The 19,439-nt window shown below is 42.0% G+C and overlaps 3 protein-coding genes across 3 annotated transcripts in view; 1 reads left to right on the top strand and 2 right to left on the bottom strand.

The window, feature by feature from the left end:
• Positions 1-824: 824 nt before the first annotated feature.
• otud6b (OTU deubiquitinase 6B) lies at positions 825-8,862 on the bottom strand. The gene is made up of 8 exons (XM_084080898.1): positions 8,642-8,862; positions 6,565-6,716; positions 5,804-5,908; positions 4,520-4,720; positions 3,672-3,783; positions 3,164-3,225; positions 2,455-2,561; positions 825-2,016 (listed from the first exon to the last, which is right to left on the bottom strand). The coding sequence occupies exons 1-8, from the start codon at positions 8,712-8,714 to the stop codon at positions 1,932-1,934; spliced, it is 897 nt and encodes a 298-aa protein (XP_083937024.1). The 5' UTR covers positions 8,715-8,862; the 3' UTR covers positions 825-1,931.
• Positions 8,863-10,425: 1,563 nt separating this feature from the next.
• LOC311061806 (calcium-independent phospholipase A2-gamma-like) lies at positions 10,426-13,664 on the bottom strand (the record flags this gene model as incomplete). Its single annotated transcript, XM_084080503.1, has 2 exons — positions 10,426-12,723; positions 13,599-13,664. The coding sequence occupies 2 exons, from the start codon at positions 13,662-13,664 to the stop codon at positions 10,426-10,428; spliced, it is 2,364 nt and encodes a 787-aa protein (XP_083936629.1).
• A 473-nt stretch (positions 13,665-14,137) lies between these two features.
• Positions 14,138-19,439, top strand: part of rab5aa (RAB5A, member RAS oncogene family, a) — a 16,229-nt gene continuing 10,927 nt past the window's right edge. The window contains exon 1 of the mRNA XM_084080899.1: positions 14,138-14,363. The gene's annotated coding sequence lies outside the window, so the exon portion shown is untranslated. The remainder of the gene's footprint in view (positions 14,364-19,439) is intronic.

Raw genomic sequence — 19,439 nt, 5'->3', positions numbered from 1 at the left:
GGAGAATAACATTGGGTCGTCTTAGAATCGTCTCATAAGAATTGTGGTCCAAAAATAAACTGTCTCTGCGATATTGTCAGGGAGGTGTCTCTGTATAGTTTATGAATGATAGTCACTCATATTTAATTTAATCTGTTTCTGGTGAAAATTTAACTAATTCGGTAACCTTAGCGTTTTCTCACCATCAGTGGACGAAAATGTTGACATGCCCAAAATAGGGACGCCAGTGTTAATGTCGTTAAACACAAAATAAACAAAAAGAACAGACCAGCTCACATTAAAATATTAAAACTCACGTGCTGTAATGACAAAAGTTCAACGGGCAAAGTTGTAATGATTGTTTAGCAGAAGTACAGTTAAATGTTTTAATTTTGCAACTGACGTAGGAACTTCATGCATTTTCTTAGAACTCAAATTAAAAGAAGTTGCATTTCCTTGTAACGCTCTAATAACTAGTTTAGCCATATTAACAAGACGTTTTGTATGTAATCCACACTTCTAACAATACGTTTCCATGGATATGTGATGCTTTGAGACCAAAACTAAGCCTAGTTTTCCAAGCAACAGTGGCATCTAGTGGCACATTATGGATATGGAATATCTAGATTCTTTTTCCTGCTCCCTTTAGTTGTTGTGGTATTTGTCAAGTATATTTGCACATACCTGGAAACGTCTAATTCCCAGACAGGCTCTCTTACCTCACAATATGGCTGCCTAACCACCTTCAGCATTGCGCTTCATATTGGTTATGATGGTGATGGAAAAAAGTGCAATTATCCATGTCTATAGTAGCAACTCTCTTCAGCTCATCTCATTTTATTATTGTTTATTTTCAACCCCACCCCGCCCATCACTGCACAGCATTATTCAACATTCATCTAGTTTTTACATGGCACCTCATGGCAGGTGATTCCCTCTGTCTGTAGCCTACATGCAATTCACACAGCCATGTAGGAAGTGTTTTATTGTATGACATTGTTGCTTTGCATTACACACACACAATCATGTTTTACCGTTAAGGACTGGACAGAACATCAGGAATATCCAGTCACGTACTGATGCAATGCCAAAATCATCAATATTATAATTGTGTTGTAAATAATGTGATACACAGTGACAGCAATACTGTTAAACCTAAGCACATTACATGCTAGATTGACAGTCACTCTCGACCAATGACGTGGAATCAATGATACCAAGGGAATCCAAAGTAAAAAATGACCATTCCATTGATCTTCATATCATTCAACACCAAGATTCAGTTTTGACTAAGAGAAAAACTATTCTACTAGATGTCACTTCTCTGGCTGTTATTCCACTTCTACAGTATTAACAAATCTGAAAATAGCAGATTTTTCCCAGTTATTCCCTGGTTAAAATGTTCTTTGATGGAAGCCAAATGAGGTTGTGTTTGTGGGCCCTTGGTATGTAGTGAGAGGTCTGACAGCTCCAGCATTAAAAGCTGCTAATTTTAATGAACAAATCGTTGTTTTACCCAATCTCTATGGTAGACTACGTTAATACAATACAACAGCTACATCTGCAGTGGTTGGAGGGGGGTTTCCCTGCTCTTCCACTGAGAAATGTAGACCCTGGTGTCAAAATGTACTGCCTGAAGCTCTTAAGTAAGCGGTATCTCCCCCAAGTGTGTGTTCCATCTAAGTGGGAGCAGTAGACATGGAAGACCCGGGCTTCAAATCCTGGGTATAGGACATGAAACCTGCAGCTTTATAAGCCTGATTTATACTTAGTTGTAACACCAATGTCGCACGTGGGAAAATAGCCGATCTACAAAGGTACACCACGCGTGCCGATGCGACACGTTGTGAGCTTATAAATCTGCTAATTTTGGCACTCGACAGTGGTACACACAACTAGGTATGAGCATTATACCATGTAGCTACACCACACACACTGATTCTGTTTGTCTCTCAGCTGTCCTCTTCGTTGGCCCCGTCCTTAAGACGCTCCACAGAGTTGTAGTGCTCTCCTAGTCCGTAGGCGTGGCGCATGTATCTGCAGGACGCAAAGACAACGTTTCAAACGTCAAGTATTAGCGTGTACTTAGCATCAACACAGCATCAAGGCCCACAAGACAAAGGATTTACCATGAAAGTTTCTCCCAAACTCTCTTTTAGAGCACCGCGTCATTATCTGTGTAAAATATGTGTTTTCTCCAACTATATAAAACTTAAAAAAGGACCCAAAAATAAGTATATATTGCGTTTTCATACAGTATTACTTCTGTAGAGGTCCTGCTCGACCGCAGGATACATGCATTTCTCAATATAAGAGCAGGTAGACCACTTTCAACCATCACAGTTGTCTTATTATTAATTATATTGTATGTCAAAATAACTGTTATTCACTAAAAGAAGTTATGGATTGCAGGTTTAACATTGCTAAACATGAACAAAAACAATTCATCAGATTCCCAATAAGAAAAGCTCTTACATAAGAGTGATGGGGGCTTGTTTGTACTCCTCTCCGATCTTGATGGCAGGGGAGTCGGCCTGGATCACTTCTATTGGCAGCTGAAGGACTTGGGTCAGAGCTCGCAGCTGTTGGTGGAGGGGAGCACAGAAAAGCTGGAGATATGGCTCATTTGTCTGTCTGTCTGTCTGTCTGTCTGTCTGTCAATGTGTTTCTGGAGAAATTCTCAGAAACCGCTGGCCCCAATCATCACTAAATATCTTGTGCAAACTGTCAGTAGGCCACCTCCACTAATTCTTTTAGGGGGTCCTCAGAGCTACTACAGGGGGTCCGCCAAATCTGTGTGTGATATGATGTTTTCCTTTTACATTAACCACTTCAACCCTAGCATCCCTTTTCTGAGGAGAATTTTAGCCAACAATGGCAGATCTACAAGCTCACACTGCGAGGCGTTGTGAGCTTGTAGATCGGCTATTTTTGGCAAAGAGTTATAGGTGTATAGGGAAAAAAGGGCAGCAAAAGTTTATCTGAAACACAATTTTATACAATACAGAGGGGGTCCCTGCTTCATCTCTCTCTCAGCTAGAGGGTCCTTGGCCTGAAAACGTTGAAGACCCCTGTATTAGACCAACCCAACCAGTTACACAACTGGTGCGGCCACCTCTTGATGAACTTTAAGCATGTAATGCCATGGCGTTTCTATGACAATGTTCTAAAAATAAGAACTCACCTCTAGTTGCCCGCCCCAAGCTGCCGTGTGCTCCACGTCACTGCAGTATTTCTCAAACTCATCTGGGAACACACAGAAGAACGTCTCCATAAATTCACACAAATACTTTGCATCGTCTATATTTTGAGCGGTTTCAAAAACCCAACTGCAGCCTGTGTGTGGCGAAGCAATAAGACAAGACGAGACAAACCCAAAGTCAATCGTTGTCCCGTGTTACTTTCGTCGACTAAAACTATGACGGAAAATGCTTGTCTACTACCTTTTTTCACTGACTAAAACTAAATAAAAACTAAGCTACGATGACTAAAACTAAGACTAAATATATTGATAAGTTTGGTTGCGCTCGGGTGTTGCGCTCTGAAAATAGCAGATCTACAAGCTCACAACGCGTCGTGCTGCGATCCGTTGTGACTAAAACGTGACTAAAACTTAATGGAATTTTATTCAAAAGACTAACTAGTTACTAGATCAACATTTGCGGTCCAAATGAACAGTACTGTTGTCTTACCTGTTGTATACATGTCACCAGTGTCTGTGTTGGTGAGGAAAGGGAGGAAGTCATCAGCATGCTGTCTCATATGTTCAGCCGTACAACACCGCAGCTCCTTCAAACTCAGAGTCTGCCCAGGCAAGGATAGAATAGAATAGAATAGAATAGAATAGAATAAAACAGAACCTTTAAGACCGGGAACACATCTGTGTCATTTTATAGATTTCTTTGGCTATTCAAAAAATGGCAGATCTACAAGCTCATAGCACGGCACCGAGTGCCGTGCTATGAGCTTGTACATCTACTTTTTTTTTTTAAGAAATCGTGAAAATGTGTGAAAGTCTTTGAATATATATATACATATTTAACTCAAATCTTTGCTTCAGAGGGGGGGTCCATGGAAGTTTTTTGAGATGGGGGGATCCTTGACATGAAAACGATTTAAGAACCGCTGCTATTATAGCAACATAAGTAAAAAAAATAATAACAAAGAAACTGTTAGGACTTAGGGCACGCTCCCACCGCACTTTTATTTTACCTCTGGGGCGGAATCTGCTAACGCTTTGTCAATGCAAATGCGTGGATTCTAGGAAAAAATCTGCAAGACCATGAATCCATGCATTTGCATTGACAAAGCATTGGCAGATTCCGCCCCAGAGGTAAAATAAAAGTGCGGTGGGAGCGCCCTTAGAAGACATTGGTAGAATCCCCAGAAGCAAAGATTTGAGTTACAAATGATCGCTTTAAAAAAATATATATTCAAAATCAAGATTTTTCAAAGAAAATAGCAGACCTACAAGCTCATAGCACGGCACTCGGTTGCCACGCTATGATATATGCTACTACTACTTGACTTTACCCGTTACCTGTGCCCGCTGTGCCAGCTGGTCTTGGATGGCACGGTACATGCAGTGGCCGTCGGACGAGATCTCCTTGATCTGCAGCTGCCTCTGGGTCAGCTTCTGGGTCAGTTTCAGGCCCTCCTGGTGCCTCAGGCCCTGCAGGTTGTCCACCTCGGCCTCCGCTATCCGCATCTCACGCTCCTTTTCCTGGGCTGCTCTCTTGTCCTGGAAGAGAATGATGCATTTCATTTTGTAGAGAGAGCCTTCCCCAGCTCAGCGACAAATACAATATGAAACTATGACAAACTTTGACAAAAAGCTGGGCGTTCGGGTGGCGTAGTAGAGGGTAAAGTGCCTAACCACCACCACCACCGCGGCGGAGTGGACTGGGGGTTCGAATCCACCGCATTGCATTTGACTTTGTCGAGTGTCTATTAAGAACCCAATTGCACTGTTCCGTGACCTCAGGTCAAAACAATTTCTATTCACGTTGCATTTTTTACGGCGTGGCTCTGCAGGAGTCTAGCCGCCTTGAAGACAGGTCTGTCTGTGTGTCCGTCTGTGTCTGAGTTTCCAAAGCTAATCTCACCTACCGCTGGACCGATTAATTTGATAATGGAAGTCAATGGGGCTCTGATTGGTCTGACTTGCCCAACTTTGGAGTCATACATCATCATAGATATGTCATAGACGACTTACGATCACAGGCTGGCCCACACGAAGTCTGAGATCCACACTGGAGCCGAGACGTTCCCATGTGGATTTCAAGATCCACGTGATTCATCTGAAACAGCTCTCAAAGTCACTCTTTTAGCAGATAAACGAACTTAAACAAAGTTATTCAGACAAAATAGAACATCACCAAACCCAGTACTGTTTGTTTTTTTAATAAAAATGTTAACTTCCTTGATTTTGCTATTTTTATTAAGAAGAAAACCCAGACTGTATCCGCCGATCCAGATCCGGATCTTCAAATAGTAAAATCAGCAGGAAGTTGACAGTTATATAATTAAAAAAAACAGTAATGGGTTTGTTGATGTTCTAAATTGTCTGAATCAGCTTTATTTGTGTTTGTTTATGTGCTAAAAGAATGACTTTGAGAGCTGTTTCACTGTACAATGTAAGTCAATGAGGAGCATATTTTGTATTGGCAATTTTTAATCAATGGCGCAATTATTTGTGATTTCTTGTCCACCTTTGGAGTTACATCATGGAAAGGTAACTACACAACCCAAACCTCTACCAAAGTCTTGCCCTTTAAGACGTTTAAAGGACATGAAGGTCTCTTTGACTAGACGGACAGCTCACCCGTCTCTTCTGGGCCTTGGTGACGCGCGGCTGTTTGCCGTCCTCTTCTTGTTCTTCACTATCGTCTATCTTCACCGACTCCACTCCATTGATCACCTCTTCCACCTGACCAGATAGACAAAACATCATCACTGTTCATTAAAATGCATCAGTGTTACATCAAGAATTTTATTATTGACCATATCAGGGGCTGTGTGTCCACACAGAACGCCTTTTGAGTTCTCAGTGCCAGCCTTCCATGTAAAGTATAATACTTATAGTTTTAATACTTATAATTCAATAAGTATAAAAATAGGGCTTAACTGATCCAAAAATATAATCAATGTCACCCAGCCCTAAGCTTAGGTTCACCTTTGTGTTGGCTGTAGATGTGAGCTGTCTAAGGCAGGGGTCTTCAACGTTTTCAGGCCAAGGACCCCCTTAGCTGAGAGAGAGATGAAGCAGGGACCCCCTACTCTATATTGTATAAAATTGTGTTTCAGATTAACGTTTATTTTTTTACTTAGTCTGCTATTTTTTCCCTCTACACCTATAGCCTCTTTGCCAAAAATAGCCGATCTACAAGCTCTCAACGCCTCGCAGCGCGAGGCGTTGAGAGCTTGTAGATCTGCTATTTTCGGCTAATGTTCCCCTCAGAAAAGGAACTCTAGGGTTCAAGTGGTTAATGTAAAAAAAACTAAATCCTATCACACAAAGATTTGACGGACCCCCTATAGTAGCTCTGAGGACCCCCTGTTGAAGACCCCTGGTCTAAGGTTCACCTTTGCGTTGGCTGTAGTAGATGTGAGCTGTCCGACCTCCTCTTGGTGTCTGTGTTGGAGTTCGTCTTCTAGCTTGGCCACGTCCTCCATCAGCTGTTTCCTCCTCTTCTTGTCGTTTTTGGGGACGGCATTTTTCATGCTCTGGATCTTAGCTGAAAACGGAGCACAAGCAATGTGAATGAGCGATGTGTCTATAGTGCTGATACCGGCAGTGATGGCGCCGAGCACAGGACTTAAAATGCAGTGGTAATGATAATGATAATGAATTTATTTATATAGCACATTTCCAGACAAGTCACAAAGTGCTTTACAGTGCAGAATAAAAAAGAGCAATCATGATAAAACATTGGATAGAAGCTATTACAGACGATCATAAAGCAAGTGGTACAAATACATACAAATATACTCAAATAAAACAAAATGACAGTAAAATTTAAGAAAAGGCCTTAGTATAAAGACAAGTTTTCAGAAGAGTTTTAAAAGATGAGACTGATTTTGCACGTCTTAGGTAGGGCGTTCCAGAGCTTAGGGGCCCGGACTGAAAAAGCTCTTCCACCCTTAGTGATGAGCTGGGGTGGCTTTTTACTTAAGTAAAAGTATCAATACTGCAATGTAGAAATACTCTGTTACAAGTAAAAGTCCGGAATTCTAAACTATTAGTATTATATTACATTTTGTCCATATCTCCCAGCTCTCCTAATATCCCCTTCTATCCTAAAAGGTTTAGTTCTCACATTGGTACTTCTATTCTATTACTATGACATTACTGTTACTTAATTCTACCCAGCACAACAGAGGGAACTGCTTTCATCATACTGTCACTTACAGGAAATGCAATTAACCCAAATAACAATGAATGAATAGCTTTATTTTGAACATGTTAAAATTAGACGACAAAATAAATAAACGCAATATAATAATCTGCTCACAGAGCTTGTAGATCTGCTATTTTCACTGTTTGACCATGTGTCAATGTGTAATGCCTTGCTTTAAAGACATGCCCAAAATAGGGACGCCAGTTGGCAGTTTGACAATGTTTTAAATGCTTGTAGCTAAAAACAGAAACAGTGTTCAACATTGACATATAAACACATAACGGAGGTAAATAAGATGTATTGTATTCAGTGGTGTAAAGTAACTAAGTGCATTTACTCAAGTACGGTACTTAAGTCAAATTGAGGTATTTTTTTTACTTTACTGGGGTATTTCCAATTTTCTATACTTTTACTTCTACTCCACTACATCTCAGAGACAAATATTGTACTTTTACTCCATTATTTGTAGATTTTGAGTATTATTACAAAACATACATAAACCAGTAACCACTTCAGCCCTATATATACTTTGACTATTTGAAAATAGCAGATCTGCACGTTGTAGATCTGCTATTTGAAAAAAAAAATGCTTTATACATTTTGAAAACTTGAAATGGGACATTCTGCATAATGAGTATTTTGTATTTTTGGTACTTTTCCTCGAGTAACATTTGGAACACAGGCATTTTACTTGTAACCCGCTTACCCCAAATGTTAACTAGGTCTCCGGAGTATTTGCGCAATGTATTAGTCCATATTCTTCAATAAAGAAGTGTTTTAATCCCGTCTGTGGCCGAACGCCATGTTTCCCTCCTCGTCTACTTTCTGTTTACATTGAGTGTAATTCCGGCTTTCACCAGATGCGCCCCGTCACTACCACCCATTGGGAACTTCCGACAGAATCGGCCACAGACGGGATTAAAACACTTCTTTATTGAATAATATGGACTAATACATTGCACAAACACTCCGGACGCCGAGTTAACATTCGGGGCAAGCGGGTAAAGCACCTTATATTTACATTTGTACATGTTCGGAGAAATACGGGCTTTACTGGTGACATTCCAGGGCAAACTGGGGGGGGGGGGTGGTCGGCACTGGTCGCTAAGACTCTCGTAAATACGAAAGTAAATGTCAGACTCAAATACATCTACGATAGTCCTGGTCTAAGGCTACGCTAATCTAAGGCTACGCTACACAAACACATAAAGCAGAACATGAAGATAAGTCAGATGTATTATTTGTATTCATTCATATTATACCTTGCAGATCCTTCTTCTCTTTGCGGTGTGTCTTTGACAGCAGCTCCTCTGGGTTCTCTAGCTCCTCCTCCATGACTCAGTGGTAAAGATGAACACAAATAGATCATAAAAACATCTAAACATTCAGCCTGTACATCATAAAAACATGTAAACAACACCGATCTATCTCTCAATGTTGATGCAACGTGTGTGTGTGTGTGTGTGTGTGTGTGTGTGTGTGTGTGTGTGCGGGGCTGGGCCCCACTTCTTCCTCTGCTTTCCCCATAGAAGAATGAATGTGACGTTACCGCCGCCTGCTGGATTCTTAATGCGTAATAAGCATAGAGTTATAATCGTAGTAGAGTTAAATATAAGGTTAAATAAGGTTATAATAATATAAGCTGATAGCATGATACCATTCTATGGCCAGAACATCTGGTGCCATGCACCTCCAAAATGATTCCCTAAAATTGGTTTAAAGTGGTATAATAATGAATTTCTTTCTTTTGGTATAATGATGGTCCATATTTTATCCTCCATACCATAACCATATAAGGAGTTCCCAATGCAGCTACGCCCAAATATGGAGTGTGTGTTGTCTAACCTCAATGTGTTGTCATGGCATCAGGCGCAAATAAATCGCTCCATATATGGGCGCAAAAGGGACTGAGGATCTCCATATGTGGGCATATCAGTATGCCCATATATGGGTATATACTGATGACATCGGGGATCTCCATATATGGGCATAAAAGTGACATTAGCCAAAAATAGGCAGGGGTGGTTAAGGTGGCAGTTGAGAGTGATTAAACAAGCATAGTAGTGTGACAGTGTGGGACTGTTAACCACACAAACCCTAGCGCCGCACTCTGGGACGAACATTCAGCAAAAATAGCAACGCTGTGAACTTGTAGATCTGCTATTTTTGGCAGTGCTATTTAGTGTAGAGTGAAAACATAGAGCTCTGGAGGACTCCGATAGCATAGTATTTAAGGGGCTAAACAACCCTTCCAGGTAAGGATGGGCGAGAGAGGCATAGGCTACCTATAGGCTGCTATCACAGGGAGAGAGGGCGTGCTCATAAGCTATTGTGCACACAATGAATGAATTTTAAGTGGGAAATCCTCACAGGATAAAGGTAATGTCCACCACTGCAGGGACAGAGAAAAGTATGGAGAAAAAAAAGGAGACAAAGAAACAGAAAAGACCAAAATAATACAGCAAAGCAAACTTTATCCTTTTCACTCAGGTTTCCAGAATCCGGGTGGTACGGGGGTAAAGTTCCTGCCCACTACAGCGGAGACTATAGGCTTCGTCCACAGAGCCTCAGGCTTGGTTGGGTGTTCCAACAAACACAATTTGCTGTGTTCATGGGAGGTTGCCTGTTCAGCAGGGAGTGAAACTGGGAGGGATAGCGTGTTCCCCCGCATACAAACCTCCTTCACTGTCAGGTGAAAAGCGGCTGGTGACTTCATACTGTATGTATGACAGGGTAATACCTAGCAGTGACAGGGACTGACGTGTGGGGGAAATTGGGAACTGGCATGACACATTCTATTGCTGAAGTGCTAAACGTAGCAATGTTACTGTATATGATTACAAACTTTATTCTATGCTTCAGATCTACAGACATACTGTACAGATCCGCTGCTAGTAGACAGAGTGTGAGGTAAGAGTTTCCAGGTGACGTATGGGTTAATTTGTGTCTGCGTTCGAGCTTGGAGGAGGGGGCGCCGTCAAATATGTGGGCCTTCAGTCTGGAAATAGAGTCCAGAGGGAAGCGCACACATCCCAACTAAAACTTTTCAGCTGCTGAACAACATTATGTTCTTCAGTCTGGCCCACTCAGCCAGCCTCTGGATGGAGCCTTTCTCCCGGGTGAGGATGTGAGCCGCAATCTTCATCTTCTCCGCGTTCAAGTCCAGGTAGCGGAGGCCCTCAGCCAGCAACAAGTCAAGCTTCTCGTTACAGCTCTCGTCCAATTCGATCCCCTCGCTCATGTAAGGGTTGAAGCGGAAGTAGGTGTCAGGAGGGAGGAGGTCCATCAATGTGTTGTGGTCCACCTCAGTGTTTGTGGCAATGTTGATGAGGTTGTCGAGCTTGGTCTTGAGACTGGTGGAAGTGGCGCTCTGCTTGCCGGGGGTTATAAAGTGGCCCGTTCCCACCGACACCACACATTCCACAGGTATGCCGGGCCACAGACGTTTGCACTCATGGATAGCCAGTGCCGTGGGGTTGTTCATCAGCAAACCTCCATCCCAGTGGATATCGTCTCCCAAGGTTAACTCCTGGAAGTATCCAGGGGCAGCTGACGAGGCGCGGATGGCCTGCCACAGCTGGTGCTGGCAGCCTCCTAAGTAGTTGGAGTGTACCCCGGGAAGGAAGTTATAGTTCCTGAACACGTAGGCCGGGGCACTCCACTGAAGTGGAGTGCCCCGGTTCACTATGGTGCTCACTGCTGCCACCTTGGGGCATTTGGGGTTTCTTGATGTCTCCACCATGCGATCAGTGCCCATCAGCTCTTTGAGTTTGAGGGTGTTCTCCCAGGTCTCTGTGCTGTAGTAGGCGTGGCTCCAGCCCATCTTCATCGTGCCAATGATGACGTTCTGCTTGAAGACGTTGGGGACGTGCTTCCTGTACAGCTCATCACATTTGTCCACGGGGAGTTGGTACATGCCCAACATGAAACCTAGAAGTGCTCCTGTGCTGACACCACAGATGTAATCAAACAGCTGGTAAATTTGTTTTCCTGTCAGGGATTCCAGTCTGTGCAGAGTCTGAAGGGCAACCCTTCCCCTTGACCCTCCCCCGTCTATGGTCAGAATCCGTATTCCCTGGCCTTTCACAGGGTCGTTGTATCCGACCAGACTGAGGGCCTGGCTTACCGCCGCCCTCAGATCTGGGTGACCGTCCTGTCTCAGACGCAGCAGACATGGAATCACTTTCTCCTTGACTGCCACACCACGGGTTTCTGGAAACTTCATCAGGTGGGAGCTTAAGTCCTCCACCCTGTTGATGTAAACTGATCTATATGTAGAATATAAATCTGAGCCCCTCTGGAGAGAATGGACCAGGCCCCGGGTTTGATTGTCCACGCTTTCCTGGTCAAGTATCTTTTCCCTTTGCAGGAGCAGGCTCTTGCCTTTCTCCTCTGTTGGCTTTTGCTCCTTTGTGACAGTGGCCTCTGCAGCCTGTTTGCCTTTCTCCTCTGTTGGCTTTTGCTCCTCTGTGACAGTGGCCTCAGCAGCCTGCTTTTCTTGTACATCCTTTGACTTCTCCTCAGCTGTACTTCCGGACTCTGTTGCCCTGAACTTGGGGACCAGGGGAGCAATGTAGCTGCCTAGAAAGTTCTGGACAGACTGAGCTGATTGCCCAATGCCCTTCTTAGGTGAGGATGGGGCGCTTGCAGCAGCAGCAGGCTCTGAGGCCAATCTCACTAGGTCATTAAGGTCACTACTAGTTTGTTTCTCCTCCCCCTGGGAGGAAATAGATGATTTGGCACCACTGTCCACTTTCTTCTCAGAAGTGCTGGGGTGGGAGGTTTGTGAGGTCTCACTTCCATTTGATGATGGTGGTTTAGTGTCTTCTAAACCTCCTGTGGCACCTTTTTCTTTGACAGCGGAACCAGTGCGCCATAGCTTCTTCCCAAGGCCACTTGCAGGTGGAGCAGTTTCAGTTGCCTGGGTAAGGTTATAGTCTGGAACAGAGGTAGTGGTACCAACACCAGGTGTAGCAGCAGGGCCAGTAGATACAGATGATATGGGTGCAGATGTGCACGTTGCATTGGTAGGAGCATGGTAGACAGTAGTTACGTTTATCGTCTCTTTGGGCTTTGACTTAACTTCAAAGCTGGTCTCAGCCTCTTTGCTCGCTTGAGAAGCACTGGGTTTGAGTCTAGCAATTTTAGAGAGGAGTTCTGTTAGCGTGTTCCTGATGTTTGACATGTACTGTCTCAGACCGGCAGACCAGCGAGAGGCCGACGTGTTCAAACATCGGGCGTTGGTGTGGAGTCTGAGCAGCAGTTTTGCCTCCTTCCTTCCTTGAATCTGTGGGTTCTGGAAGTGCTTCCACTTGAGACGGCCAAACCTGAGGCTAAAGGGCTGCTGTACACAAAGACTGTAATGAGAAGCACGAAAAGGACACAGTGGAAGTGATGATGTCAGTATCTGAGCTTGCACGTGCCACAGATCAATGGCTCTGCTCACTTTCAGCACCCAGGTTATTGGAGCCAATCTGTAAATCATTGCATTATAGGGCTTATGAGGTCAGCTGTTCAACTTCAAAGGGTTTATTATTCCATCCAAACAAACATTGTGTCTAGACACTCGCATTTCATGAAGCAGTGTTCTTCATGGCAGCGTTCCAAAGACATCTTATTCATTACAATATCATAGATATGAAGGCAGAATCACTGCATCTGTATTCCACCTAGCTGCTTTTGAACTATCTCATGTTATCATCAACAATGTGACGTCAGCATTTCATCATCACTTGCATCACCGTCATCAACATTATATGTAATAGAATAGGTTCATTTTAGAATAGATCATTTTAGCTGTGTAATAGAATCTATAACATGGGGAAAAATGTTTAAAAGGATGATAACCACGTAAATGAACAGTGTGGTTTTGATTGTGATTATTCATATGTTAATTGTGAAAATCTGGCAAATAATTCAAACACCTTATCTGGCAGCTGTTGCATCTTGCCCTCTTCTCCTCCCCATTAAACAAAGTTTAATCATAAAAATTATAATATACAACTATACATCTCCCCATCCATCAGGCTAACAGAGGCACACAATAAAAACCACACAGGCCATTCGATTCCATTTGACCAGACAACGATAAGAGCAAATAAAGAAACAAAGACATTTAGAAATCAAACATCATCATCATAAATACTAATTGTGATTACAATATTATTAGGCAAAAAATAATGACATTATCATTTTAGCCAGCCCTAACCTCTGTCTTGCCTGAATATGGGGCAGTATAGTCAGGCTCAGGACAGACGGACGGATGGACACAGCTTCACACCACATCATAGGAAAAATTGTGATAATACAATGATAATACACCATACTGTAGGACAAAATAATGATAATACACATAATGATAATACACCATACTGTAGGACAAAATAATGATAATACACCATACTGTAGGACAAAATAATGATAAGACACCACACTGTAGGAATAATAATGATAATGATAATAATAATAATACATCGATTCTATCTCCTCATACCAAATGTATTTTTTGTTTATTTTATTTAAATATATATATATTATATTATAATTAAACACATAATTATTATTGTGTTTATATTATTATCATTATCATATGTTTTACATTATTAGTATTATATTATTATTATTATATTCATTGTTTTCATAGAATGTCACTGTCACAGTGGGTAGACGTGCTGTGTGACGTGGCACGGGGGGAGGCGGGGGGAGGGAGCGGGGCTGGCGGAAGAGCTTCTTGTTTGTGTTTTGGTTCTGAGAGGAAGTTGATGTAGAAGAAAAGAACAAGGAGGAGACAGAACGTTCAACAGCATCGGGGCTGGTTGAGAAAAACAACACAAACACCCCCATTAAGTCTCTTCTTCTTTCTCCCATCATAACAACAACAACAACAACATCATCAGCATATACGATCATACCGAGGATTCGATACGATATTAGATCGTATACCGTGGTGGTGGATCACTGGATCTCTCTCTCTCTCTCTCTCAGGTACAGTCAGTACAGTTCAGTTGTCTCTCTCTCAGGTACATTACAGTTGTCACTCCTTACAGCTGCTGCTAATGGGGAAAATAGCCGATCTATACAAGGCGGACGCGCTGTGAGCTTGTAGATCGGCTATATTCCGCGCGAGCGACGCCGTCTGTCTTGTCTTGTCTTGTCTTGTCTTGTCTCGCGCGGACGAAGCGTAGCGACGTTTGTGTAGCTTCGTAGTGTGAACAACAACACAAGCTAGGCTAACGTCGCTTTAACGTTGGGTGTTTTGGGTTGTTTTTTTTTATTGTCGTCGTTGTCTGTGGTTGGTATTTATTTATTTTAATGACATCTTCTTGTCTTGTCTGGTCCTGTCTGGACAAGACAAGACTCTGAACCCCTCGGTCCGTTTTTATGACGCTGTGGCTAGCTTAAAGGGGTGGTGTTTCGTTGGAATTGGTGACCTGCGGAATTGTGTGACTCCAGCGGTCGCTCGCTCTCTATCTAACACAGTGGTTCTCAAACTTTTGCATGCCAAGGACCCCCAAAATTGATATTGTATGTGGCCGCGGACCCCCATCTGAAAATGCTTTGTGCCGAGTGACCCCCCCCCCCCCCTGAAGCCGAGATTTGAGTTAAAAAATCGCTTCAAAATATATATATATTGAAAGATTTGCACAAACCTTTAAAGATTTTTTCAAAAAATAGCAGATCTACAAGCTTGCAAATAGTACAGTGGTACAATAATATACAATGATGTTTAAGGATAACACAAAAATATATATCTGCTATTTTTGAATATCTTAAGTGTATAATATGGTTAAAGTGGTTAAAATGTTAATTTTATTTTAACTAATTTTTCTGGGGACCCCCTGGTACCCCCCCAAGGACCCCTGGGGGTCCCTGGACCCCACTTTGAGAACCGCTGGGACTCTAACATAATGAAACATATTAATTCTGCACTATAGATTTAGTCGTTCTGTCAACATGTTAAAATAACTATTCTAAACTAAACTGTGAGCATAGGACCACAATGGAAACAACAAACCCCTAGGGCTTTTTGTGTTATCCTTTTTAAAGGTAGATTAAGTGATTTACTTTAGGTTAAAATAAGTGTCAAATAGCTCTATATTGTGATAGTACTCATTGCTATATAGAGTGTTTGTTCAGTAAAAGGAGTCTCCCATGTCTCTCCAGCTCTTTTATTAAACAGAAAATGCACTTTAAGTGCTCTCTCCTGATTGGCTCAAAGTTTGTCACCTACCTGAACATGTATTATATTATATTAACTAAAGAGCTGTAGAGACCCCTGTGACCCAACACACGCTCTGTAGCAATGATTACTACCAGAATATAGTACTTTAACCTTTTTAACAAAAAAAAACAATATTACAAAAGAATATCACTTACCCTACCCTTAATTGTATTCTTTCAGCATGTTTTCAATTAAAGGTAGGGTAAGTGATTTTCTTTTGTTAAAAAAAAAGTGTTAAATAGCTCTATATTCTGATAGTACTCATTGCTATAGAGTGTTTGTTCAGTAAAAGGAGTCTCCTTGTCTCTCCAGCTCTTTATAAAACAGAAAATGCATTTTCAATCAGGATATAGATTAAACAAGTGAAATTGGAAGTGATGATACTAAGAAATGAGCTGGCAAAATTGGAACTGGAACTCTATAAAAATGAAGCTTAAAAATGGGTGCTTTCTCCTGAGTGGCTGAGATTTTGACACCTACCAGAAAATGTATTTTCTGTTTATTAAAGAGCTGGAGAGACGGGGAGACTTCTGTTACTGAACAAACACTCTATAGCAATGATTACTATCAGAATATAGTGCTTTAACCTTTTAACAAAATACTTTTTGTTTTAACGCAAAAATATCACTTACCCTACCTTTAAACATAGCTAGAATGTGACATGACTGTCACTTAGAACAGTTGTTCTCAAACTTTTTCGTGTCGAGGACCCCCAAATTGATCTGTATATTTGGCCACGGACCTCCATCTAAAAACAGTTTGTTCCAGGGACCCCCAGAAGCAAAGATTTGTGTCAAAAATGTTTAGTTAAAAAACATTTTAAAAAAAAAGATTTGCACAAATCTTCAAGATTAAAAAAAAAAATAGCAGATCTACAAGCTGAGTGAGCTTGTAGATATTTTTGAATAGCCAAAGTATAAAATAAAAATGATTGTGATGCTATAGTAACACATTTTGCCTGGTACCATTCCAAGGACCCCTCTGCCCCTGGGGGTCCCCAGACCCACAGAAAAATCATATCACGCAAAGATTTGGCGGACCCCCTGTAGTAACTCTGAGGACCCCCTAGGGGTCCCGGGCCCCCTGTTGAAGACCCCTGGATTACTGGGCATATCTCATTAAAAAGGCCAACTAAAGGCGCCCCCTGGAGGCACGGTATTCGACAGGTCTCCATTGTGTGTGTAACGGTGGAAGCGGGTCAGTCAGTTAGTGGGTGGAATGCTAACGATGCTAACCAGGCTACACCCCGACCCAGAACAACAACAACAACACCCTAAAAAAAACACTTTGACACCCTGGGACATGTCGTCGTTTTGTTGACGTGTCAGTTTGAAGGTGCTACCGCAGTTTGTAAAGTTGTCAAACACTTTCTTTTACATGTCACCTATTTTAGCAAGCTACGCTAGGTCGCTAATAAACGTCACTAAAGAAAAAAAGAAAGCTAACAAGGCTACTCAAAACAGTTTGGGGGGAAAATGGCGTCCTCTGTGTCCAAAATCAAAACACATAATATAAATCTATAAACCTAAGCATTAGTGAGCTGGCTGCGTTATTTTGCTAACCTTGTAGCTGCCAGTTTATTTATGTTGTTGTGGTGTTTTTGTCAGCACTGCAGTATAAACTTGTTGACACTTACTTGAGAGTCAGTTGACTTCTCAAGTCAACAAACAAACAAACAAACAGCTTCACATTCAGATCCTCAGTGTCACATTAACTGAGAGTCAACGAATGGATGCATAAAACTTTCATTTGTTCACTCTCTCCAGTTACAAATGGATAAAAACTCATGTGTTTTAACCATAGTTTGGTTTCTAAATATGTAATTTTCTTGGACAACAACAAAGAAAAGCTGGACAAGTAAAAATGTAAAGACACTTTTATGTCAAATGAGGTCTTCCTTGTTGTTGAACTTGAAAATGGATTATCTCCACTTACATGACCGCCATGTATTTGTCCCCAGAGAACTCTTGATAATGTGACAGCTATTTGAATACACACAGTGTAAAAGTCAACAATGACTGCTGCTTGTTTTGTTCTTAGAACAGCAGAGCCGTTTGCTATTGTTGTGACATCACGTAAGGGCTGTGTGAATTTGAGCCAAGCCACTTGCACGTGACAAACATAACTACAAATAACACTGACAAAAACACACTTTTTTATGTTTACCGCAGATACGCCACAAACTTATTAGACCATAGCAGAGTAGCTCAGCCTGAAGCCCAAAAGCCTAAGGTCTCCCCTGGCCAAGGGGGATTCCCTCTTGGGCTAAGCAGGTTTCCCAGGCAGGACACCCGGGTTTAAATCTTGGCTTAATATACATAGGTGTGAACCTATGTATATTAAGAGGGCATCGCTAGGTCATAAGCACCCCCCTGTGTTCACACAGCCAGCTACTTTGGAGGGTAACACAGTGGCAACGTATTGCAGTTGACACCGTATAAATCGTACGCATCACAGTGTCCTCCATGGATTGATGTTGCTGTGATGTTAGTTCTTCTTCTATACATTTATTTCTGCGTGTTAGACATTAACCCTTTAAGACCTGAGGCCGCTTCTAGAAAATTCAAAATCCTAACAGTTTTTCGGAAAAAAATATTTAAAAAATATTTTCACGATTTTTCAAAAATAGCAGATATACAAGCTCGTAGCGCGGCACTCGGTGCCGCGCTATGAGCTTGTAGATCTGCTATTTTTGAATAGCCCAAAGAAATCTTAAAATGAGACACAGATGCGTCCCCGGTCTTAATGGGTTAAGCCACGCACTCCTCCATCTCAAGAGAGCTGCTGTTTGATGGACACATTCTGTGTTTATTTTGACAACTTCACCATTTGTGGAACCTTAGTGCGACATGGCAGATCACCGTAGCAGCATATGGGTTAGGCCTCTACTGTATTTCTCTACCTTGTTTGGCAGAGAAGTAAAGATCCAGCTCTAATCCTTGTTCTCGATGGAGGCGGAAGGGCCAAATAAACCAGATAAAGTCACAACATGCAGGTTTCGCTTTAGAGACAAATTGAAAACAATCTGACTCATGAGTCATGATGACAAATTGTTTCCTCCGCCTGAGAAACTAACATATCTGCCACTCTTTCTATAACGGCCCAGTGTCGTGTGGGCAGATTAATGCACAATTACACCCTAAACAAGTTACCAGACAATGGACTATAAGAATGTATGGTATGTAGGCCCGGCAGAGAGGTAGCCTACTAAGTAAGCGACAATGATAATGGGCTGTTAGTGCTGTGGGTAGATGAACTTCACCCATTGTGGTTCATCTCAAGGCCCTCTGTTATGTGGACATGATGGTGGGCTTGACTTCTTTGATGGTCTCACCCATAATAAGCACACAGAATCATGTTTACTACATTCTGTAAATTAAGGTCAAATAAATAGTTTGAACAACAACTGCATATAGGCCTCAAATGATGTCCGATGGTGCGTTATTTGCCTGCCTATGCTCTCTTTAAAACATAATGTGATGTGACTGCAGTGCACGGCGTGCTGCTGAGTCAGAAGCCAAATATTTTGTGTTGTTTCAAACGCGGTATGAAGGTACCACAGTATCTGCCACAAAAAGCAGGAAGGAGCTTGTCGGGAGTTACCATTAATTCATAGTTGCAGAAGGAATGGCTCAGAAGGAGTAGCTGATAGGAGTTCTCTAACCCATTAAGAGCGGGAACGCATCTGCGTGTCATTTTAAGATTTCTTTGGGCTATTCAAAAATAGCAGATCTACAAGCTCATAGCGCGGCACCGAGTTCCGCGCTATGAGCTTGTAGATCTGCTATTTTTGAAAGATCATGAAAAGCAAAGCAAAGCAAAGCAAACATTTGTAACTC

The sequence above is a fragment of the Gymnoscopelus microlampas genome (genome assembly GCF_963454915.1).
Source record: "Gymnoscopelus microlampas genome assembly, chromosome: 15".
Classification (NCBI taxonomy): Eukaryota; Metazoa; Chordata; class Actinopteri; order Myctophiformes; family Myctophidae; genus Gymnoscopelus; species Gymnoscopelus microlampas.
Note: the sequence above shows the minus strand (reverse complement) of the source record. Positions and strands in the feature narration are given on the sequence as shown.